The sequence below is a fragment of the Natrix helvetica genome, assembly GCF_964273705.1.
Source record: "Natrix helvetica genome assembly, chromosome: 7".
Taxonomy (NCBI): Eukaryota; Metazoa; Chordata; class Lepidosauria; order Squamata; family Natricidae; genus Natrix; species Natrix helvetica.
The window spans coordinates 1,521,166-1,546,252 of NC_138558.1; the positions used below are offsets into that span (position 1 = coordinate 1,521,166).

The following is a 25,087-nucleotide window of genomic DNA, read 5'->3' on the forward strand; positions in this document are numbered from 1 at the left end:
CTTGGGGAGGCTTGTTGGGGCTTGGGGGGGGCGGGGCAGGGGACGGATACTGCAAAATCCCCATTCCCTCCCCATCAGCTGGGACTCGGGAGGCAGAGAATAGATGGGGGCGGGGCCAGCCAGAGGTGACATTTGCCGGTTCTCCAAACTACTCAAAATTTTCGCTCCCGGTTCTCCAGAACCTGCTGGGTTTCACCCCTGTGTGGCGATCCTGATTCCAAGAGATGGATCCACCCGAGTGCCTTTGAGGAGCGAATGTGGGACTCCACAGGTTAAAGCTGTGCCATCTGGTCCTAACCGAGTCCGGCCCAGCTTTGCATTTGGAGATCAGCCGAGGTGAGGCTGTGATGTGAGACCCAGGCTGTGTCAGACTAACCTCCGTAATGTCAACAGTAATAGCAATAGCACTTAGACTTATATACCGCTTCACAGCTCTCTCTAAGCGATTTACAGAATCAGCATATTGGCTGTTGTGGTCCACCGGCGGCCTGCGGAGCTGGCAGCAGATTCGGACAGTGAGGGGGTTGGGGAGAAACATAGGCCAGTCTTGGAGTCTGGGGAAGGCTCGGACGAGGGCTCTGCGTCGGAGGCAGAGAGGGGGCCAGGGCCATCTGGGAGTTATGGGCTGCCTCCGGAGCCTCCACAGTCAGACATCAGTGAGACAGAAGAAGAGGTTCCCCGTGTTCCCAGTGCGCGCATGTGCAGAGCTGCCAGAAGGCAAGAACAGTTAAAATAGAAGGGACGACTCGGGAGTAAGGTTTGGAAGTGATTGGCCCCTCCCATAGGACAAAAAGGAGGAGCAAAGGCACGTGAGCCTTTGCAGGAAGCAACTTGGTTCATGCTGGTCAGTTTACCTTCTGAAGCTCCGTTTGGACTCTGCTCTGTGTGGCCTTGCCAAGCTAATTGCCAATTAAGTCTTTGGTAGCCTTTCAAGGGAGATAACGGTGGGTGCTTATCAGCCTTATCCCGAAAGACTTTGGCAGCCTACTGTAGGACTCTTTGCAAACTATTTGGGACTCATTACGGGCTGTGAATGAATATAATTCATAGCCTTTGAAATAAAAGGGGTTTTGGACCCAACTGTGTGCTTTTTATTGTATCGGGAAGCTTAGATACAATATACAATATCAGAACATTGCACTCAACAATTTGGGCCCTCATGATCTCGGGAGGATGGAAGACCGAGTCAATCTTGAGCTGGTCAGGATTGAGCTGCTGGCAGTCAGCAGAGTTAGCCTGCAATGCTACAGTCTATCCATCCATCTACCCACTTACATCCATCCATCTATGTCAATCATCTCAAGGTGACCAAAGTTGCTTGCAAGGCCCAGTCTGTGTCCTCCTCCTCCCATCCCATGATGTCACAATCCCACCTTCCCTTCACCTGCAGGTGTGCTGGGGATTGTGAATGCTTTGCTGAGGGCCCCCAGCAGCCAATCAGCAAGCCTCCTGACTCCCAGGGCTGTTGGATGTCCACAGTTAGGATTTACCAAGAAGACCAAGCAGATGGAAAAAGCAGGGGAGAGCAATGAAAATCTCCAAAAAAACCTTGCTCAAGATTCAGCGAGAAGACAGTAAACATAAGTGAACAATAGCATTGGACTTTTAATAGAAATCACAAGTAGCAGGTACAAAAATTGGGTGGCTTGTTTTTCTTTAAATTATGTCTTAGAATAGAACAGGGCTGAAAGGGACCTTGGAGGTCTTCTAGTCCTGCCCAAGCAGGAGAACCTATACTATCTTCAGATAAGTGGCTGTCCAGTCTCTTCTTAAAAACGTCCAGTGATGGAGCACCCATAACTTCTGGAGGCGGGCTGTTCCACTGGTTAATCTTATTCCCTAAGGGTTTTTGACGTCGTATCTTGGAGGACCTCATCCTTAAAAAGCAGCGTTCCAATTTAAGCCCCAAGAAAGATGAGACAGGGTAGCAGCTTTGACTTCAGTCCCGGTTGCTTCTGGGGCCTTCAGTCTGTCCCGCAAGCCGTTTGGATTTGTCTGGTCAAGGTCTGTTGAAATGACCTTGGGGCCTTCACTACTACTCTACACTCTCTCCTCATTGCTCCAGGTCTTCTCCAACAGGTCCTGGAGCTGCCCTGTTGGGGCTTGGCCACGTCCGATGGGCCCCATCTTCCTGTGTGGTGGGAATGGCTGAAGGTGGGGAGATACCTTCAGTCGGTTTCAGAGCATGGGACAATGACTCCCTCCTAGTGTTTAGACCGGGCGAGGTGTGAAGGCCGACGGGCTTGAATTGTTTTCGGCAAGTTTCCTACCACCTCCTGGGGAGGAGGGAGACCCATAACAGGAATGTCCACAGGAGCTAGGCTTAAAAGGGTCAAGAGGGCAGCCGGACATGCTGCCTGATCAAATCCCCGCTTTGTTCTCTGAGGTGTAAATACAAGGGGCAGAAGTTTGATGACATGGTGGCTGGTCATCTTAACACTTTTGACTCCAGAGGGCTCATCCATCCATCCTTCCTTCCCCCTCTTTCTTTCTTTCTTTCTTTCTTTCTTTCTTTCTTTCTTTCTTTCTTTCTTTCTTTCTTTCTTTCTTTCTTTCTTTCTTTCTTTCTTTCTCTCTCTCTCTCTCTCTCTCTTTCTTCCCCTTCCTCCCACCCTCTCCTTCCTTCATCTTTCTTTCTTTCTTTCTCTTTCCCTTACTTCATTCATCTTCCTTCCTTCCTCCCCCTCTATCTTTTTTTCTTTCCCTCCCTCCCTCCCTCCCTCCCTCCCTCCCTCCCACCCTCTCCTTCCTTCATCCTTTCTTCCTTTCTCCCTTCCTTCTTTTCTCTTCCTTCCCTCCCTCCTTCCCTCTCTTTCTCTCTCTTTCTCTCTCTCTCTCCTCCCTCCCTCCCGTAATATACAACGCAGTACATAACAGGCATAAGCAAAATTTCCGGGAAATATACAAATATGTCCCAATAGAGAAACTTCCCAACAGGGAGAACAATTAACCCATGGAACGGCTTGCCACCAGAAGTTGTAGGTGCTCCATCACTGGAGGTTTTCAAGAAGAGACTGGACAGTCACTTGTCTGAAATGGTAGAGGGCCTCCTGCTTGAGCAGGGGGCTGGACTAGAAGCCCCCCCCCCACCAAGGCAGACCTCCTGGCCTTTTCTGTAGGGGGAGAAGGCAGGGGGAAGGACTGGAAGGCTGGCTCCTTGGGGCTGTGCATTTGAGGCAGTGCTTGCTGGTGCTGGTTCCAGGGCTGCAGCAGGAGGGAAATGGTCCAGGGGGCAGTGCAGCCCCCTGCCCTTTCTTGCCCTGCCACCCCCCTGCGCCTGGCAGCATCCTACCTGCCCAGAGGTCTTCCCCCAAACGCTGGAAGGCCTGAGGTGAGGGGGAGCTGATGCAGTGGTGGGTTGCAGGTGAGACGACCCGGTACCCGCACACCGGTGCCTGCTGGAAGGGGGCTTGGGGGGCTTTGGAGGGCCTCCCGCCTGCCCTCGTTCCTTACCGGTATTTGAAGGAAAGGGGCCACCTGCCCACCAAGCACGATGCAGCATAGCGGTTGCAACGGGAGCCAAAACCCACCACTGAACTGATGGGTCTCTTGCTCGGTCCTCTTTGTGACGGTCTCTTCTTCTTCTTCTTCTTTTCTCCCCAGCCATGGCCCCCAAAAAGCCCCCGCCGCCCCCCCCACCTCCGCCCCCCCCAGACGAAGTGATCCACGTGCCTAAATTTAAAGCGATCCCACCAGAGGTTAAATGGCGAGTGATTCGACTCTTTGGAATCTTCTGTTTGGGCGTCTTCATCGTATCAACGGTTTACTGTAAGTTCCTGTCCGGGAGTCCTCGACTTACAACCGCTCGTTTAGTGTCTGCTCCAACTTACATCACTGGAAAAAAAAGAGACTTAGGAGCATTTTTCACGCAACCATTGCAGCCTCCCCATAGCCACGGGTTCAACATTCAGACTGTTGGCAATGGACTCATAGTTATGACGGTTGCAGCGTCATTAACACCAGTCAATGATATTTGTGATGCATCTTTAAATGTTCAATTGACTGAGTTTCATGCATTGTAATATAATATAATAATATAATGATTAATATAATAATATAATTAATATAATAATATAATTAATACAATATAATGATTAATATAATTAATATAATAATATAATAATATAATAACATAATAATATAACAACATAACAATATAACATAACATATCAATATAATAATGTATAACATAATATATAATATAATATAATAATATATAATATAATATAATAATATATAATATAATATAATAATATATAGTATAATATAATAATATATAATATAATATAATAATATATAATATAATATAATAATATATAATATAATATAATATAATAATATATAATATAATAATATAATATATAATATAATAATATAATATATAATATAATAATATAATATATAATATAATAATATAATATATAATATAATATAATAATATATAATATAATACCGCAACCTGGCCATCGAAACCACACGGCTATGGATGAAGCATGTCACAGTGATACCCAATGTAATTGGGGTACTTGGCACCATGTCCAAGAATTTTACAAGATACATCCACAAATTGCAGCTTCCTGCAATAACGCCAGCGGAACTGCCAAAAACTGCGCTACTCAGAACATCTTATATTTTAAGAAGGTCCTTGGTTGATCCCTAGGACGCTGGCAGCAAACCGTATCAACCATTAGCACCAGTCACTGGTACTTGTGACACATCTTTAAATGTTCAGTTGGCTGAGTTTCATGTTTAATAATATACAGGTAGTCCTCAACTTACAACAGTTCATTTAGCGGCTGTCCCAGTGTGGCTGGCTCAGGAATTCTGGCCGTTGAAGTCCACGGGTCATGATGTTGTGATGTATGCATCTCACTCTTCTTCTATCGATGTGCACCTAATGCCCAGGCCAGGGGACGTTTAAGACTCGTGGACTTCAACTGCCAGCCGGGGAATTCTGGGAGTTGAAGTCCACAAGTCTTAAAGTTCTCAAGTTTGGACAGCCCTGGCCCAGAGGGAAATCTCGGGGTTTCCTTCATATTTGGTTCTTGAAGCCTTTTTGCTGTCTCCATTTTAGACATTCAGCTGCTGAATGCGCCCCCCAGTCCTTACATTCCACCCATGGAGTCCTTGAGGAGGACACTGGCCAATGCCTTGAGAAAAGCGTCCATCAGTGGTGCAAGTGGTAAGTGGAGGCGGAAGGATCCCCCCCCCCAGGGCTGAAATCTTAATTTTTTTTGCTACTGGTTCTGTGGGCGTGGCTTGGGGGGGTCATGTGACTGGATGGGTGTGGTGATTTTTTTTCCACTTTTGAAGCGTTTAAAAAAAATGCTTTAAAAGCGGGGGGGGGGGGGAGTTTCCGATGATTGCGCTGCTCACAGCTCACAAAATTTCAGGGAGGAAGAATTTGGTAAGAATTCATTGGACCCAACCCTGCCAACATAAGCGCTGGGATCCTGAGCTCTGCCCAAGTCATCTTCTCCTTCCCAAAATCTTGGCCATCCTCACTCGTGACAGGATGGATGTTGGCCTTCCAGTGGGCAACCCTTTAAATAGGAGCCAGCCGTGGGCAGCAGCTGCCAAAAAAGCCAACACAGTTCTAGGCTGCATCAACAGAGGGATAGAATCAAGATCAGGTGAAGGGTTAATACCACTTTATAATGCCTTGGTAAGGCCACACTTGGAATATTGCATTCTGTTTTGGTCACCATGATGTAGAAAAGATGTGGAGACTCTGGAAAGAGTGCAGAGAAGAGCAACAAAGAGGATTAGGGGACTGGAGACTAAAACATATGAAGAACGGTTGCAGGAACTGGGTATGTTTAGCTTAAGAGAAAGAAGGACTAGGGGAGACATGATAGCAGTCTTCCAGTATTTGAGACCGTTGTTAAGTGAATCACTGTGGTTGATAAGTTACTAATCTGGTTGTTAAAGGAATCCTTTACTTGTCAGAAGGACCAAAAAGGGGATCACGTGACTCTGGGACATGGAAACCGTCATAAATACGAGTCAGTTGCCAAGTGTCTGAATTTTGACCACATGACCAATAGTCATAAGTGAAAAATTTTCACAAGCCCCTTTTTTTAGTGCCATTGTCACCTTTAAACAGTCACTAAATGAACTGTGGTAAGTCAAAGGTTACTTATAGTCAAGTTACGACCACAATTTTGGATGCAAATTTCCATGGCTGTGGTTGTTAAGGGACCTGTGTCTGATTTTGGAATTGTTTTATTTTCCTGTCACAGTTGTTAAGCCAATCACGGCCGTTGTTAAGTGAATCATGCAGTTGTTAAGCAAACCTGGCTTCTCCCGTTAATTTTGCTTGTTGGAAACCAGCTGGGAAAGTCTCCCAATGGCCGTCGCGTGGCCGGGGTCAATCCAAGTGCCCAGATTTTGATCTCGTGACCTCTGGGATGCTGCAATGGTCCTAAATGTGAGGACTGGTTGTAAGTCATGCTTTTCAGCGCTGTTGAAACTTCAAACGGTCACTAAATGGACCACCTGTAATTTTGGCGTCCCTGTTTTTCATTTTGACTTTCTGAAGCTCTGTCAATTTATCAGGGAAGGGTTGAGCAGGAGCTTTCCTTATGTTTTTGCATCTGTCTGTCTGTTTATCTCGCTATCATCTATCTATCTATTTATCTATCATCTATCTATCTATCTATCTATCTATCTATCTATCTATCTATCATCTATCTATCATCTCTATCTATCATCTCTCTCTCTCTCTCTCTCTCTCTCATCTATCTATCTATCTATCTATCTATCTATCTATCTATCTATCATCTATCTATCATCTATATCTAAACTATATTACCAAATGTATTCACTCACCCATCCAAAAAGTCAGAATCAGGCGTTCCGATCACTTCCATGGCCACAGGTGTATAAAATGGTCCCTAGGCATGCAGGCTGTTTGTACAAACATTGGTGAAAGAAGGGGTCGCTCTCGGGAGCTCAGTGAATTCCAGCGTGGAACTGTGATAGGATGCCATCTGGGCAACAAATCCAGTCGTGACATTTCCTCGCTCCTAAATATTCCACAGTCAACCGTCAGCTGTATTATAAGAACGTGGAAGTGTTTGGGAACAACAGCAACTCAGCCACGAAGTGGGAGGCCACATAAACCCGTCCAACCTCAGTGTGTGACCTCACAAATGTGCTTCTGGAAGAATGGTCAAAAATTCCCCTCAACACACTCCTGAACCTTGTGGGCAGCCTTCCCAGAAGAGCTGAAGCTGTTATAGCTGCCAAGGGTGGACCGAAGTCATATTGGACCCTATGGATTAGGAATGGGATGCCACTTACAGGAAGTTCATATGCGAGGAAAGGCAGGTGAGCGAATACCTTTTGGCAATATAGTGTATCTATACATCTACTGGTATTTGCCTGCCTGCCTATCTCTGTCTGTCTGTCTCACTCTCCTGTCCTACTGTTTGTCGGGAGGTAGAGATGTCTGACTATTCACAAAGTCTGTGCCTCTTTCAGATCTGGCGACCGCCGAAGAGGTGATTCAGTTACCAAACTACCAGGAAGACTCGGAAAAGGCTTACAAAGATAAGAAAAACAAGTACCGTAAGTACTCCCTTCCTACTCAGAGTGCCGTCTCCAGCTTCCCCCTCCTGAGTTTTGACGACTCCAACTGCAAAGGTTTGTGCTCCCGCTCAGCCTCTGTGAAGTGAATGTGGCATTGGAAGAGAAAGCCTTGCCCCCCCCCACTTCCCCTCGGCCCTTTCTGCTGCCCCAACCAATCTCCCCCAACGCCCCCCCCTCCATCTTGTTCCCGCTCTGACTTCCACAGAAGGGACGACTTTTGCGTGCCCAGGGGCTCATGTTGGAGCGCTCTGTCTGTCTGTCTGTCTGTCTGTCTGTCTGTCTGTCTGTCTATGTCTCTCTCTGTCTCTCTCCTATTGTCGCTCTCTCTCCCTCATCTATGGTCTCTCTCTCTCTCTCTCTCTCTCTCTGTCTCTCTCATCTCTCTCTCTCTTCCCCCTCTCTCTGTCTCTCTCTTCCTCTCTCGCTCTCCCTTCCTCTCTCCATCACTTTCTCCATTTCTCTCTCTGTGTCTCTCTCTTATCTATGGTCTCTTTCTCTCATCTATGGTCTCTCTGTATCTCTATTTCTCTCATCTATGGCCTCCCTCTCTCATCTATGCTCTCTCTCTCTCTCTCTGTATATATATATATGTATATATGTATATATGTATATGTATATATGTATGTATGTATGTATGTATGTATGTATGTATGTATATATGTATATATGTATATATGTATATATGTATATATGTATATATGTATATATGTATATATGTATATATGTATATATGTGTATGTGTGTGTGTTTGTGTTGTATTTGTGCTGATAAATAAATAAAGGGAGACTAGTATGGATCCATTTCAAGCTATTTAGCTCTCATCAGCTAGCCATACCCTTACTGGGATTTGAACCTGGGATGTGTTACATATTAGGCAGATTTGTTAGCCTCTGTGTGTGTGTGTGTGTGTGTGTGTGTGTGTGTGTGTGTGTGTGTGTATGTATGTATGTATGTATGTATGTATGTATGCTTTCGTAGATTTTCATGGGTGTAGGTATGCTGGTTTTGTTGTATTCAGGTCTTTTCCCATGTAGGATTGAGATTGTCTTTGCAACGTTTTGGCAAGATCTCACCTGCCATCTTCGGCTTGGGCTTAAAATGGGAACGGAGCTGCCATCTTTCTGTAAATCTTGGTGGGAGGGGATGGGGTGCTGACTTTGTTTCAGTAAGTGGAATGATTGGTTATGTGGTTGTATCACGATTGGTAGATTGGTGCTGATTGGTGCTGGCTGTGTGTGCATTGTTGTTTTGTATTGTAACGGCTTGGGTGGTGGGTGGTGTTCGTTTATTGGCTAGGGCTGGTTTCCAGATGTTTGGTAGGCGGGAGGTATCATCACGTTTATTCATGTTGTGGGGGTGTTTCTCAATTTCAATGGCTTCCATAATTATTCTCTTGTGGAGGTGTTCTGTTTTGGAGATTAACCTGGCTCCTTCAAAATTGCATTAATGGTCTCACTCTCTCTCTCTCTCATCTATGATTTTTCTCTTTCTCTCTCATCTATGGTCTCTCTGTATCGCGCTTTCTCTCTCATCTGTGGTCTCTCTCTCTCTCTGTATATCTCTCTCTCTCCTCTATGGTCTCTGTCTCTCTCATCTATTGTTTTCTCTCTCTCTCATTTATGGTCTCTCTCTCTCTGTATCTCTCTCCCTTTCTCATCTATGGTATCTCTCTCTCTCTCTTATGGTCTCTCTGTCATCTATGGTCTTTCTCTCTCATCTATGGTCTCTCTCTCATCTATGGTCTCTCTCTCTCTCTCTTCCATTTATGGTCTCTCTCTCTCTCTCTCATTTATGGTCTCTCTCTCTGTATCTCTCTCTCTCTCATCTATGCTCTCTCTCTGTATCTCTCTCTCATCTATGGTCTCTCTCTCTGTATCTCTTGCTATCTATCTCTATTGATCTACTGTATATAATCTGACCATCTATTTCTGTGTCTGTCTATTTATTTATCTACTGTATATCATGTCTACCTATCATTTATCTCTATGTCTGTCTGTCTGTCTCCCTATCTGCGTATCTATCTATCTATCTATCTATCTATCTATCTATCTATCTATCTATCATCTATCTATCTATCTATCTATCTATCTATCTATCTATCTATCTATCTATCATCTATCTATCTAATCTATTTCTCTCCATCTACCCGTTTCCTATTTCTATTATTTCTATTGTATATCTAATTTGTATAGCCCAGCTATCTCACCAAAATTGACTCTGGGTAGCAGGCATCAAGGAGATAAAAAGACAGTCAGATAGACAGACGTCCCCTCCCCCCCTCATCCCCCCCCTCATCCCCCCCTCATCCCCCCCTCCCACCCCGCTCCCCATCTGTTGAAGAACAGACTTATTGTGAGCTGCGGACATCAGCCTTGTGTTCCCACCTCTGCTTCTCCTTAGAATCCATCTTTAAGAAAGGGGCGGTGAAGTCCACCACTCACTGGATCCTTTTCAGGAAGAGCCTCTACTACATCTCGATCGGTAGAAAGACCTGGTACGACGCTCAGAACTTCTGCCTCTCCAGAGATTCCCACTTGGTCTCCATCTTAAATGACGAAGAGCAGGTTTCACTCATTTTTTTCCCCTTTTCTGACCGACCTCTAGGGTCTCTTAAACAGCTGCTTCCTCTGTACTAAATCCTTGGGGTTTTTTGCATCCGTGTCTGCTCGTCTGTGGCTCCGGGCAAGCATTTTGCAAGGACTGATTCAGCCCTTCCTATCTCTGGAGAAGTGCGATCAGGCTCCAGTCAGGAGTAACACGTCAGTCACAGAACAGAACAGGCTACCTACCTTTAGCGGAGGGCTTTCCTTTTCGGGAGGAAAGGATGATGGGGAGGCGGGTCATAATCTGTGTAAGGGGTGGAGCTAGATGACTCTAAGGCCCCTCCCAACTTAGCTTTTGTGTCTCTGCCTAGACACAGAAGCTCCTTCAAGGAATCGGAAGGGTTCGAAAGTATGACCCAAAGTTGTACGTAGCCCTTATCTCTTCCAAAACAAGACATATTCTTGAGTAGGTTTATTCCCTCGGCCTTCCACCAAGACGTTTTTATAAAATACCCCCCATATAGCATTATAATCGTTTACCTTAATCACCCCTTTTAAAAAACTTAATTTCTGTTGTTAATTTATCATTTTATATTTTTTTCGGTTTCAAGCCAAAAAGCACAATCACAGCTATGTGGTTTCCTACTCAACAGCCAGTGGTGAGTTCCTACCGGTTCGGATCGGTTCGAATGAACCGGTAGTGGTTTAGCGGCCTGGGTCGATGGAACCGGCAGCGATCCAGGCTTGCCACGCCCCTGAACCAGTTCCTCGCTTGGTGCCATTGGCGGCGCCATCTTGTTTTTCAGTTCTGCGCATGTGCAGAACAATTTTAATTGCACTGTGCATCAGTGGTGGGATACGACCGGTACACCCCGGTATGCGAGTCCTGGAGCCTGCTGGGAGCACCAGGTACCGTTCTGGTATGATGCTCCAGAGGGCCCGCCTGCCTGCACTCCTTACCTGTGTTTGAGCTGTTCGGGGTTCCACGCATGGAGCGTACGGAACCTGTGCAATGCTCTGCCGAGCAGCTGGAGCATCGCGGAGCGTCGCAGGCGGTAAGTATGCATGCTCGCGCTGTGCATGTTCATGTGGTGGACGCCTGGCCCTGTTGCACTGTACCGGTTGCACCGGGATCCGGAACCCACCACAGTGCGCATCAAGTGTGCGCAAAGCACGCACACGAGTGAACTGGCAGTAGTGCTGGCCGCAACCCACCTCTATTAACAACCTCTTTGCTAAGTGATTGAGTTGCTGGCGCCAATGGCAAACACCCAATGAGGACTGTGTTCCCTCATTCCTGACCTCAATCCCTTTCACAGAGGAAGAGAGAGAGAGAGAAATAGAGAGAAAGACACACAGAGAGAGAGAGAACGAGAAAAAGAGAGAAAAAAGAGAGAGAGAGAGAGAGAGAGAGAAAGAGAGAGAGAAAGAGAGAGAGAAAGAGTGAGAAAGAGAGAGAGAGAGAAAGAGAGAGAGAGAAAAAGAGAGAGAGAAAGAGAGAGAGAAAAAGAGAGAGAGAAAAAGAGAAAAAGAGAGAGAAAGAGAAAGAGAAAGAGAGAAAGAGAGAGAGAGAGAGAGAGAGAGAGAAAGAGAGAGAGAAAGAGAGAGCATCCAATGGATACTATTTCAAAAGTTGCAGCTTGCTCCTGATGGGTATACGAGAATAGATTCCTTCTCATTAATATTCAGGGTGTACCAATGCCACCCATAAAGGACTGTAGGAATGCCCAGCGACAATCTTCTCCATTGTTGAATGCTTTGTGCCCTTTTATGAGGCAAGGAGTTCATTAAACACAACCTTTCTGTCCCAGGTTATCCCCAAGGCTTAAAGGCAACTGCTCCCTTGGGGGGAGAAATAGCGGGGGCTATGAAGTCCTCACCTTCAACATTTTAATGGAGAGAGTGTCTTTCCATTAAATCCTGCATGCCGTAAAGAGTCGATTTTTTCTTAGGCACGCAACTGGCTTTCTTTGGCAAAGGAAGATGAGCAGTTCATTGTTACTATATTTTTCAGAGTATAAGATGCACCTCCCCCCCCCAAAGTGGATCAAAATTTGGGTGTGCCTTATAGACCAAATATGGGCATTTTTGGCCTCCTGAACCCTCCGCAGATCGTGTTTTCACCCTCCCAAGCCCCCAGAAACATTCTGCAGGTCGAAAACAGGTGCGTTTTTGGCAGAAATGGGCCCGCTTTTGGCAAAAAGAGGGTGTGCGGAGCACTGGAGAGTGCCTCTGGGGGCCTGGGAGGGCGAAAACACAACGCGCGGAGGCCAAAAACTTTTTTTTCTTGTTTTCCTCCTGTAAATTTAGGTCCGTCTTATAGTCCGAAAAATATGGCAATTGGAGGTGTTTTGTCAAACACAGCATTCCCGCCCTGTGACATGGCTCCTTCTCTCCTTTTTTGGCAGAAGTTCATCTCTTCGCAGTTCAACGCGTCTGTCTGGATTGGTCTGAGCGATGAAAACGACGAAGGCATCTGGCAATGGTCGGATGGATCCAGATTAACAATACAGTGAGTCTGTGACCCACGGACCTCCCCCCCCCCCCTGCCAGCTGAAGATCCTGCACCTGATCACTGAATCTGTGTCAGGCATGAACAAGCAGACCCCACGCGAAGAGTTCAAACTACCGTATTTTTCAGAGTATAAGACGCACCTTTTCCCCAAAAAAGGAGGGTGAAAATCTGGGTGCGTCTTATACACTGAATACAGCATTTTTGGCCTCCTGAAACTACGCCCCCTTTGCAAAAATGGACGTGCAGAGGGTTTGGGAGGCCTGCAAAGTGCTCCTGGGGGCTGGGGAGGGCAAAAATTAGCGAAAAACGGGCCGTTTTTTGCCCGCTTTGCCCCCCCCAGCCCCCAGGAACACTCTACAGGCCTCCCAAAACCTATGCATGCCCTGTTGTTTTGCAAAAAAAACGGGCCTATTTTTTTGCTTGTTTTTGCTCCACCTACCCCCCTCCCCCAGTCCCCAGTACAACTTCGCAGGCCTCTCAAAAAGTGCAAACACTTTTTTTTAAATTTACCTCTTCAAAATCTTGGTGCGTCTTATACTCCGGTGCATTTTGTAGTCCGAAAAATATGGTAGCTACTTTATTGTTCTGTTGGAGGAGTGCGATGCCTCACGGGTTTAGGACGCTGGGCTGCCAAGTGGCAGGCCCGTATTTGAGACCCAGTTGCTACCGTGGTACAGGGTGAGCTCCTGTCACATACTTCAGCTCCTGCCAACCCAGCAGTTCAGAAGCGGCTAACTGTGAGTAGATAGATGGGTACCATTTCAGTAGGTAGCTTAATAGGGGCCTGAAAAAAATCTCCCAATTGAATGTCCCTTGGGCAACAGTGATGTCAATCCGGAATTGCTTTGGTGCGGTTGACACAACTGTAGTAGTAGTAGTAGTAGTAGTAGTAGTAGTAGTAGTAGTAGTAGTAATAATTTTGATTGCCTATTTCTCAGGCATCTTCTCAGACTGCTGACACTAGATAAGAGTGTGTCAATGGCATTCTAGGAGGGTTGGGCCTTGCCCTTTGTGTCTATGTAGTGATTCCAGACTGATTCCTCACTTGACTCTTCCTCCCGACTGGCATAGTCTCTGTCCAACAATTGGAGGAAGACTAGATGGAGGTGAAACAGTTTTGTGGGCTCTTTTGGTGGCACTGTTCATTAAGGCTTCTTGCCAGTGTGGTAAGAAATGCCCCGCCCCTCTTCACAAGGCACACCTGGGGACTGAGATTTAAGGAGACGCTGTGGGGAGGGGCCTTTGTTGGGAACAAACGCTGAATGGGTAGAGTTTGGTACAGACATTTGGAGTTAGCAGGACTGCTTGCTTCTTCCTGACTGTGGACTCAGTGCCTTGTTCCTTGTTTTGTGGACTCATTTCCCAGTCCCTTGCTTTACTGGACTGGGCGCAGCCAGAGGCTGCTGTGTGTGTGTGTGTGTGTTTGTGTGTGGAATTTGAATTCTCTGCTGGCCATGTGACCTTCGTATCTTGCAGGGGTGGGTTCCTGCCGCCATTACTAATGGGTCGGCACCTAAAAAATTTTCCGGCCACATTTGCACTTAAAACGGTGTGCACATGCACACAGCATTAAAAAAAGGGGGAAATAAATTTTTTTTCAGTGAGGATTGTTCTGCACATGTGCAGAATAGAAAATCAAGATGGCGTCGCAGAGGATAGAACTAGTACGGTCACGGAATTATGACCTATTCAGCTGAACCCACTTCTGGTGCCTTGTCCCGGGTCATCACACTACCTTGCATTAGGCGTTGACTTCTCATTCGGGTGAGGCTAGGTCTGACAGTAACCTTTCCTTCTCCTGCATCCCCCAGGTTCTGGGATGTTTCCAGTCCTACTATCCTGAAGAAGAATGGAGAAGTGGAGCGCGATTGTGCTTTCATAAACCCTTCTGCTGGTGTATTTAACTGGAAGGATGACAATTGCCACGCACTTAAACAGTGGGCTTGTAAGGAAATCATAGTGATGGAAGATATAGAATATTTAAACCAATCCTAATACTTGAAGCCACCCTAGATGTGAACACAGTTTTGTTTTTCTCCATCTGAAACAGTAAAATAATGAAAACATTATTCTTGTCCTCGTGTCCTGGGAGAAAGGAAAAGCCATACGGTTGATGTCCTATAGAAGCTCTGCAATCAAGGCTAGGCCTTGTCCAACCACCTCCTGAACACTGCTCGTTGTTTTCAAGACACCCTGTCCAAAGTGGCCTGAACTGGTCCCAATTCATAGCACATACTGGCTGTGTAGCGGGTTCCTCCTCCTTCGTTTCATGCTGAGCATCATCTTGATGCGAGCCCAAGCTTTTTTGTCCATGCCATTAGACAAAAGGATGCAGATGTACCTTATGTACATTGTTGTAGGCATCTCAGAAGCTTCTAGGCATCTGTGTGCCTTGGTCTAGGCATCACGGGGACCTTCTCATTGCCAGTCATCTGCAGAAGGAAGGTCTTCTCTTTCAAGAGACCATGTTTCTGACATCCCAGTACATAGTGGATCATTTTCCATTCTACGAAGCATGACAGTATCTACACAATCCTTTGATATGATTTTTTCAGCTAAAAAAGGGGAGGGGACCCAAACCTCCATGATTTTTCCTCAGTACTCTGAAAACAATAGACATTAGAAGGGGGAAGAAATACATTTTCTGGCATATAAGGCAGAGCTTTGTTAGGGAATGCTGAACACACATTTCAAGTTACAAGTAAGGTTACTTGGCACAATCCACTTTTTACTTTTCACAAGAAGTTACTTTACTAAGCTAAGCTTGGCAATTCGCCTAGAAGTTTTATCTATACAGTTGGCACATTAGGTTACAATGGAGCTTCTCTCAACAGCAGTTTAACAAAAGCTGAATTAGGTTATACTCTGTGTATGCTGGAATCCTTCAGGGATCCTTTCACATCCATTATAAACACCCAGCAAATAAAACCATTAAACAAAATCAAGGAGACAAGATAGAAAAGAAAGGAGCCGGGCACATCAGGGGGCAAGGCGGGGGGGGGGGTGGAGGTGGCATTGAATTTTAATTAATTACCTCTAGAAGAGAATTGGGTCCACATCTTCAGAGCCTCAGCAGTGACCCAGCCAGTATCTGGATTTGTATAAACCACTAGTCCCAACTGTCCAATGCAAATGGCTTATTTGGTGAATCTGATAAGACAAGAACATCTTTTGTGGGTTAGGCGCTGTATGAGGGTGAAGGTTTGTTCTCTCAGCTTGTGGGTTGGTTTCTGGACGTTTTGTTACCATGCTAGGTAACATCTTCAGCAGAGTTTAGGGGGTGTGAATGTTGGTGTTTTTCTGCTCATAAGGGCTACATGTGGTCAGTAGGACTTCATGTAATGGGGGGTGTCACATCAGCTGAGAGACTTGTGATGCATCTTATGATGAGTCATGTCAGGTGAGAGTCTTTAAAAAAAATTTTTTTATTAGATAAACATTAAAAACATTGGACATAGTGTGACATTTCTGGCATAAACATTTCCATATAGTGTTTGGATCTTACAACAATTACATTTTAAATCCATTACATAGGTATGTGTTGCTGGTCAGATTATACCTATCCATTGATCCCTTCTTTTATATAATTACTAACCATACACATAATATCCAATTCCTACGTATCACACAATCTTAATACCATATTTTTCAATTCTTGTCTGTGTTTTTCTGTCCCTACATTTTCCCCTCATTTCTAACCATCGGAATATCACGAAATCCCAGATTTTGTTATATTCCGTTTCACTCTTGTCCTTGAGCTCTAGAGTTAGGATGTCCATTTCTGCGCACGTCAGCATCTTATTTATTATTTCTTGTTCTTTGTTTTTCCATTTTTGTGCAAAAACCAGTCTTGCCGCTGTTAAAATATGCAGCATTAAATATAGTCCACCTTTGCCATATTTTCCTTTTGTGATCTCTAATAAAAATAGTTCTGGCCTCAACTCCATCCTTTGGTTCAGCATCTTTCCAAATTCTTTCTTATCTGGTGCCAAAAAGCCCTAGCTTTCGGGCACTCCCACCACATATGGTAGAAGGTTCCTAGTGCAACATTAGGTTGATGTGTCTATTGATGGACTCTGTCCCTATTTTGCACAGACGCCTCCTGGGGAGGGGGCTCAGCCCACCTTCCCCAACCTGCATGTTATAGAATGCTGTACAATGCACATATCCACACAGCCACCAGATATGGGGAAGTGACCCTGGCTTTTGGTTGAAAAAAAGGCACCCCTACCTGCCAGAGCTAATTTGGATGCCCATCAGCTCCGACTGCTTCTCGGGGCAATGGAGACCACACCAAAGAGGGGCTCTGTTGACCTCTTGTTGGGAAAGGCCCAGCCAGTCAAGGAGGGAGGGATCAAGTGGGGAGCTAGATTAGAGTCCTGGCGCAGTCACAAGAGACTTCAGCCTGACCATCCCGAGGTTCCATGGAAACTAGTCTTGTTTGTTCCCAACAGAAGGCCGATTCTCTGGGAGATTCCTGTACTATAGGTGGGACACAACAAAGCGGTCAACTGGATCCTTTCACGTGTGGATCGGGTTACTTGCGCCTGACAAGGGACGCCTTCGCCCACGCCAGAAGAGCCATGAGCAAAGCGCTGGTTTCCATTTCTCAGGGCACAGCTCCCGTGATGTCACAATGCCACTCTCCCTTCCAACTGCAGGTCTGCTGGCGGCTGTGAATCTGGCGAGGGGCCCCAGCAGCTGACTGGCGGGCGGTTTGAGCCCTGGAGCATGAAGAAGGCACTTAAAGTGGCATTGGGAAGCAAGGAGGAAACTGAGGAGGAATTTTGGAGGAGCTGAAAACGGGCTCAAAGGATGAGCAAGGGAGCCCCTTGAGTGGGATCCAGAGTCTCCTATAGAGAGTCCCACAGAAAAGGTACGTTGTGGACGGCCATCTCTCAGGGAAGCTGGAGGAGCGGACTCCTGGCCTGGGCAGAGGGTTGGACTAGATGACCTCCGCCTTGCCATTCAACCCAGGCTCATCTGTGATGCTAATCCCTGGGCGTTGAGGGAATCTCTCTTTTCAGAAGTTAACAGTCTGGAGTAGAGGTGGGTTGCTGCCGGTTCGGCCCAGTTCGGCCAAACCGACAGTGGAATTCACACCTGGGTCGCACAAACTGGCAGCGACCCAGGCCTGCCACGCCACCAAAACTGGTTCCCTCGGGCACTGCCATTTTGGATTTGAGTCACTGCACGTGCGCAGTTCACTGTAAATTGTTCTGCGGGTGAATTGCGAACTGGCAGTAACGCCAGCAGCAGCCCACCCCTGGCCTGGAGGCCTTTCTTAAATGACCCCAAAGAGTTTTAGCAAAACCCAGAACCTCTGCTTGCAAAGGATTGTCTTTGCGTTGTTTTGGAAGTGTTGCTGCACCAACATCCTCTCCTACCCCCACCCTCCCGAGTCCTACAGAGGACCAAATAACTTGGTCCTTAACACCAATAAGACCAAGGAGCTTATAGTGGGACTGTAGAAGGAACAGATCAGGCATCCAGCCCTTGCTTATCAATGGAGACCATGTGGAGCAAGTGGCCAGTTTTAACTTTCTGGGTGTTGTCTTAAAAGAGGACCTGGCCTGGGGCAACTCACATTGCATCCCTGGTCAAAAGGGCCCAGCAGAGATGATACTACCGGAGACTTCTCAGGAAACAACAACTGAATGAAAAACTGCTGTTGACCTTCTACCGCTGCACCGTAGAGAGTATTCTAACCTACTGCACCCGTGTCTGGGTTGCCAATTGCACAGTGGCAGATAGGGCAGCACTCCAGAGGGTCAACTTCATTGCGTAGAGGATCATGGGTTGCCTTCTCCCCTCTTTGGAAGAGCTTTAGAGCTCCCACTGCCTTAAGAAAGTTCAAAGCATCCTTAAAGATCAATCTCATCCTGGGCACCCTTTTTTGGGGGGAACTATTACCATCTGGCAGACGGTACAGAATAATAAAACGAGGACAAATAGGCTGAAAATCAGCTTCCATCCCAGGCAGTAAGCCATATTGAATTCTACGGTATAGGGCAATGTCGGGTTTTCAATTTCAATTCTATAGAAAGTGAAGGATGGATGTTTGCATTTTTATTTTTATAGTTATAACGTACACTCAAGATGGCATTTAATTTCACTGTACCATATGCAATGACAGTGAAGAAAAGTAAAAGTAGTAAAAAAGTAAAAGTAAACATAAGTAAAAGTAAAAGTAAAGCCAGAGCCAAAACCAAAACCAAAACCAGCACAGGAGGAGCCTGATTCATCCACTTTTTAAAAAATTAAACAAATGTACACAGCCGTCCAGCTGACACCTGTGCAAAATATTCCTCGGACCGGCTGCAGCTTTAGTTCTGGGCGATGGTGGCAGGTGGGTCTCCTCACAACCTTTCTCTGCTTCCTGCCCTGAAGCCATGGGACCCCGGCCGGCCAAAAGCCAAGTTTCAATGACAGCTTCTGGAGGCCAGAAGAGCCCCTTCAACAACATTTCCCCCACTGTCCTGTGGATTGTTCTCGCCGCCACGGCCATCGTCTGCCTTGTGGTCCTGACGACAGTGAGCTGCCTGTGTAAGTCCTGCTTGACCCACTGATGTGTCCTTCCGCCTTTTGTTGGCCACAGGCTGGTGGAAGGCGGGACGGGTTCCACCCACACCTACCTCGTACACGGTTCATGGGATGCGGGGCCAGAAAATGGGGTGGTGGTGGGTAGTGGGCTGCCCCCTCCCTTTGTTCAACATGGGGTGGTTACTCTCAGCCCCACATGACTCAGGGTCTCCAGAGAAGACGAGCTTTGACCTGTCCTCCCGTGTTCGGTCACTGGAAAAGACCCATCTTTGCCGGGGGTGAAATCCAGCAGGTTCTGACAGGTTCTGGAGAACCGGTAGCAGAATTTTTGAGTAGTTTGGAGAACCGGCAAATGCCACCTCTGACTGGCCCCAGAGTGGGGTGGGAATGGATTTTGCAGATTTCCCAGAGCTAGAATAAGGCAAGTCTTGGAAGGTCATGGACTGCTCCCGTCTTCCTCTCCCAAACTCTTCGTTTTTCCCATCTCGCCGAAATCCAGAACTTGGCTTTCTGTACAACTTTCCCTCTAAAACTCCCCCAGCTGTTCCCAGGGGGTGGGGGTTTCAGGCGTCCCCTGGATGGGGCTGTCTCGTCAATGTTTACTTAGGGTTACTAGCTGAGAGGTTTTGAACGGGGGTAGCTGGAAACCCCACCATCTCTGCTTTTCCAACCCCCTCAGATTTGGCCTTGGTGAAGAAACCCCCACACCCGCTGGAGGAGTCGATGAAGAAACTGGGGGTCACCATGGCGGTTGGACTGAGGAGTCCGGAGCTCAGACACGATAACCGTAAGTGGCTTATTTCAGTTTGGTGAGGATCAGCTCCACCCCCGCCCCCGAGGAGGCTGTGGCAGACTTTCCATCCCCCCCCGTCTCTCTCATCTATGATTTATATCTATCTCTCAATCTATCTATCTAGCTCTTGTTCATTCTACCTATCTCTCTCTCTCTCTCTCTCTCTCTCTCTCTCTCTCATCTATCTTTATCCATCCATCCAACTATCCATCCATCCATCCATCCATCTCTCAATCTCTTTATCTTTCTAGCTCTCTCACTCTATCAACTACCTCCCTCCCTCCCTCCCTCCCTCCCTCCCTCTATCTCTATCTATCTATCTATCTATCTATCTATCTATCTATCTATCTATCTATCTATCTATCTATCTATCTATCATCTATCTATCTATCTAGAGGGAAATGAGGAGGAGGAGCTTCCGGGGAATGGCAGCTGACTTCTGAGCTCCGAAAATGCTCCGGAGCTCTTTGACAAAGGAGGGGTTGTTGCCGGCCCTTTTTTCACCTTTTGGGCCGGGATTGAGCCTCAATGACCACCCTGGTTTTCTTTGAGACCTAATTTGGTCCGTCAGGATGGCGAATAGCCAGAGGGAGATTAAGAAAGCACTGGCTGACATGGGGATTGCAGTTGGAATTGGAGACCGATTATGGCGGCGGCCACCGGAGGGCAGCGCAAGGACAGAGAGAGGCCCGTGACGCAGGATGCCGACGGAAGGCCTCCGAGAGGGCCGTAAGTCGGCTGGAATGGCGCCCGGACCAGGAGGGGAGGCAGGTTGAAGCCAGGACTAGCTGCTGGAAGCTGTGCTGTGTGCTGGAACCAGGCAGAAAGGGGAAGGGGGGCAGAACAGGGCTTCTGCATTAGGGGCAGAACAGGGCCTGTCCTGGAGACAGGCAGGAGCCCCCCCCCACCTGGCAGACTAAGATCTATTGCCCCCTCCCCCACACCTGGCAGACTAAGATCTATTGTCCTTTTGCAAACTACCTGCCATGGCTTGTGCCCAGGTGCCCCTGATGACTATAATCTGCCCATTTAACATCTGGTATCCTGCTGACTTCCTGCTATTTATGACTTATGGCATTTCACCTGCCGGGCTACTCCTACTACCTCTCCCCCTCTCACCCTCGCCATCTGCTATTTTATAACAACTAGCTACTACAAACTATCTGCCCTCTTCCGCCCATAATGGACCGCACCCAGGCCTCCATCTATTTATTTACCATCCATCTTCCAACCGATCACCTGGCCAACATAAGATCTTCCCACCTGGTTGTGATCGTGGACATTTCTTTCCTCCCATTAGATCCTGGCTTATTGATTTTAACATCAACAGCACCCTGACTTTGTCATAGCTTTTTACCATTACGTATTCGAGGTCGGACTTGCTCCAGCTGCGGGAATCCCCCCTCTCGCAGGCATGGCCCTTTGCCCCCTCCGGGGCCCACCTTGATGATGGGTTTGTGAACCCAGAGAGGTGGAGGAAGCACAAACTTAGGGGGTTTTTAATGAAATGTTTTTTATCCTTTTTAGGGGGCTCCAGGGTGGGGGGGCGGGGGCGGGTGGGTCAGATCAGGAGCGATGTGAGAGCCGGGCCTCCAGGTGTGGTCACGAGCAGAAGGAGCGGAAGGGAGAAGGAGGGGGAGGATATCATTCCTATACAGGGCTCTTTAATTCCAACGGTCGCAGGGAGGGGCAGATACGAGGACAGATTAAGAACGTATAGTCGGTTGGGAGACCGTGGTTGCTGGTTACACCCGGTCGCTTGTACCAATCCCCGCGGTCTAGGTGGTCAAGAGTTACAGACCCAGGGCCTGAGGCTGTTGTTATGCAATGCGAGGTCCGTTGTTAACAAGGCCCCCCTCATTCACGATCTAATTTTAGAGGGGGAGCCGGACCTCGCGGGAATAACGGAGACCTGGTTGGGCCACGAGGGAGGTCTTCCCCTCGTGGAAATGTGCCCACCAGGCTACCGAGCATTTCACCAGCCCCGGGCCCAGGGAAGGGGCGGTGAGGTGGCAGTAATTATTCGGGAGGACTTAGAGCCGAGGGAGTCTACTGTGCCACAGACGTCTGGATGTGAATCCCTTGTTGTGAAATGGGGCCCTGGGAGACAGTTGGGCCTGCTGATAGTATACCTGGCTCCTCGCTATACATCAGCGGCCCTGCCTGAACTCCTCGAGCTGATCGCATCGGTGGTGGTCGAGACCCCCAAACTTTTAGTGATGGGGGATTTTAACCTGCCATCGATGGGAGAAGCATCAGAGGGGGTTCGGGAGTTCATGGCTTCCATGACAGCCATGGACCTGACTCAAATGATTCAGGGCCCGACACACGAGGGAGGACACACTCTGGACCTCGTTTTTGTCTCTGGCCAGTGGTTGAGTGATCTGGGAGGAGGGGACTTAACCATCACTCCCCTGTCATGGTCAGATCACTCACTCCTTCGTCTTGACTTCCCTGGTGCTACCTCCCGCTGCGGGGAGGCGGAACCGGAAAGCACTAGATGGTTCCGCCCCAGGGGCCTGATGGAACCAGATAGGTTCCAGACGGAGCTTGGGCCATCTCCTGTAACCTTGACCTGCCCCCGGGTAGAGGACCTGGTGGTCGCGTGGAATAATGCGACTACCGGGGCCTTGAACCGGGTGGCGCCTTTGCGGCCTCTCCAGCGGCAACGATCCACCCTGGCCCCTTGGTTTACTGAGGAGCTGAGGGTGATGAAATGCCGCAAGAGACGTCTAGAGAGTCGTTGGAGATCCTCTCGTTCCGAACTTGATCAACACAGGCACGAGCCCATTTAAGGACGTACCTTGTGGCATTGAGAGTGGCCAAACGCCAATATTGTGCCACTCTCATTGCATCCGCAGAGAACCGCCCTGCAGCCCTGTTTCGGGTATCCCGCTCCCTCTTGTTTCAGAGGCCGCGGGAGGCCCCTCTACAGGGCAGAGCAGAGGAATTTGGGAAATATCTGCAGGATAAAATCGCTCAAATCCGGAAGGATTGGGTCCCTGTTAGTGGTCCAATGGAGACGTCCGTGGCGAGTCTTGAGGAATCGACCTGGGAGGAGTTTGACTTGGTTGCCATCGAGGATTTGGACAGAATGCGTGGACGACTGCGACCCACCACATGTTTATTGGACCCGTGCCCCTCCTGGCTTGTACTGGCATCCTGGGAGGTTACACGAGACTGGCTCCTGGACCTAGTGAACGCTTCGCTGAGCGAGGGGTTTCTCCCGGCCGCCTTGAAAGAGGCAGTGGTGAGACCCTTGCTCAAGAAGCCTTCCCTGGATCCCTTGGAGCTGGCCAATTATCGTCCTGTCTCCAACCTTCCCTTTTTGGCGAAGGTTGCAGAGAGTGTGGTGGCCTACCAGTTTCCACGGCATCTGGAGGAAAATGATTATCTAGACCTGTGCCAGTCCGGCTTCCGCCCCGGTCACAGCACGGAGACGGCCTTGGTCGCGTTGGTGGATGATCTCTGGAGGGCCAGAGATAGAGGTTGTTCCTCTATCCTGGTCCTATTAGACCTCTCGGCGGCTTTTGATACCATCGACCATGGTATCCTGCTGCGCCGGCTGGAGGGGTTGGGGGTCCGGGGCACCGTTTTGCGGTGGTTCGGCTCCTACCTTTCTGGCCGGACGCAGCGTGTGTTGGCAGGGGAGGAGAGGTCGACCCTACGCCCCCTTACTTGTGGGGTGCCACAGGGGTCGGTCCTCTCGCCACTCCTGTTCAACACATATATGAAGCCGCTGGGTGAGATCATCCGTGGTTTCGGGGTGGGATACCATCTGTACGCTGATGATACTCAGCTGTACTTTTCCACCCCGAACCACCCCAACGAGGCCATCGAAGTGATGTCCCAGTGTGTGGAAGCCGTACGGATCTGGATGGATGACAACCGACTCAAACTCAACCCCTCCAAGACGGAGTGGCTGTGGGTACCGGCTCCCCGGTTCAGCCAATTAATTCCATCATTGGCCATCGGGGGCATTCAACTTGCCCCCGTGGAGCGGGCACGCAATTTGGGCGTCCTCCTCGATGCCCGGCTGTCCATGGATGACCATGTGACAGCCGTGGCAAGGGGGGCGTTCCACCAGGTTCGCCTGGTGCGCCAATTGCGCCCCCTACTGGACCGGGACGCCTTACGCACAGTCACTCATGCGCTGGTGACGTCTCGCTTGGACTACTGTAACGCTCTCTACATGGGGCTTCCCTTGAAATGCACCCGGAGACTACAGTTGGTCCAGAACGCAGCCGCGCAGGTAATTATGGGGAGTACTAGGTACTCCCATGTGACACCGTTCCTGCGCGAGCTGCACTGGCTTCCTGTGGTCTATCGGGTGCGTTTCAAGGTTTTGATAACAATCTTTAAAGCGCTCCATGGCTCAGGACCTAGTTACTTGCGGGATCGTATTCTGCCCCATACATCCCTGCGACCAATCCGCTCGCACAGAGAGGGCCTCCTCCAGGTGCCGTCCACCAGACAGTGTCGAGGGGCGGCGCCTAGGAGTAGAGCCTTCTCTGTGGCGGGCCCAGCCCTGTGGAATGACCTCCCTCCGGATATTAGGAATACCTCTGACCTCCGCTCCTTTCGTGTAAAGCTCAAGACCCACCTTTTTCAAGTTGCTGGCCTGGCTCAACTTTGATCCAACTATATCGCTCCTGACGGGTTTTTTATTTGGGGTATTTTAATTGCATTCAATTTATTTAAGGGTTTTAAACATTGTGTTTTTACTTGTTTTTATCTATCAGTTCACCTCCTCCTTGTATATGTCGTGTATATGTCTTGTATATGTTTTGGTATATGTTTTGTTATATGTATGTCGATATATTTATTTCCTATGTTTTGTTGTACGCCGCCCCGAGTCCTTCGGGAGAGGGTGCGGCTAAGAAATAAATAAAAAATAATAATAATAATAATAATAATAATAATAATAATAATAATAATAATAATAATAATAATAATAATAATAATAATAATAATTATCTATCTATCTATCTATCTATCTATCTATCTATCTATCTATCTATCTATCTATCTATCTATCTATCTATCATCTATCTACCTACCTACCTACCTACCTACCTACCTACCTACCTACCTACCTAT

The 25,087-nt window shown here is 47.9% G+C and overlaps 2 protein-coding genes across 3 annotated transcripts in view; both read left to right on the plus strand.

Moving 5' to 3' along the window:
• On the plus strand, window positions 1-17,498 carry LOC309395599 (uncharacterized protein). Of its 2 annotated transcripts, XM_081960001.1 has the most exons (9): window positions 1-336; window positions 1,391-1,628; window positions 3,604-3,768; window positions 5,075-5,182; window positions 7,486-7,572; window positions 9,994-10,157; window positions 12,545-12,648; window positions 14,463-14,596; window positions 17,313-17,498. In XM_081960001.1, exons 3-9 carry the CDS (start codon window positions 3,606-3,608, stop codon window positions 17,354-17,356), a joined length of 804 nt encoding a protein of 267 aa, XP_081816127.1. In that variant the 5' UTR covers window positions 1-336; window positions 1,391-1,628; window positions 3,604-3,605; the 3' UTR covers window positions 17,357-17,498. The 2 variants fall into 2 exon arrangements, with proteins under 2 accessions (XP_081816127.1, XP_081816126.1); XM_081960000.1 differs by lacking the exons at window positions 1,391-1,628; window positions 17,313-17,498 and having other exon boundaries at window positions 14,463-16,581.
• LOC309395600 (uncharacterized protein) overlaps window positions 17,412-25,087 on the plus strand; it is a 14,059-nt gene continuing 6,383 nt past the window's right edge. Inside the window, exons 1-3 of the mRNA XM_081960002.1 lie at window positions 17,412-17,527; window positions 19,042-19,197; window positions 19,874-19,981. Of these exons, the coding sequence (XP_081816128.1) occupies window positions 19,044-19,197; window positions 19,874-19,981 (262 nt within the window). The 5' untranslated portion in view covers window positions 17,412-17,527; window positions 19,042-19,043. The remainder of the gene's footprint in view (window positions 17,528-19,041; window positions 19,198-19,873; window positions 19,982-25,087) is intronic.

What these genes read in the sequence shown, in the direction of transcription:
- LOC309395599 (XM_081960000.1), top strand. Translation starts at nt 3,606, where the DNA reads ATGGCCCCCAAAAAGCCCCCGCCGCCCCCCCCACCTCCGCCCCCCCCA. An exon ending in CATCGTATCAACGGTTTACT is followed by an intron (nt 3,769 to 5,074) that starts GTAAGTTCCTGT and finishes TCTCCATTTTAG; the next exon opens with ACATTCAGCTGCTGAATGCG. An exon ending in GTCCATCAGTGGTGCAAGTG is followed by an intron (nt 5,183 to 7,485) that starts GTAAGTGGAGGC and finishes TGCCTCTTTCAG; the next exon opens with ATCTGGCGACCGCCGAAGAG.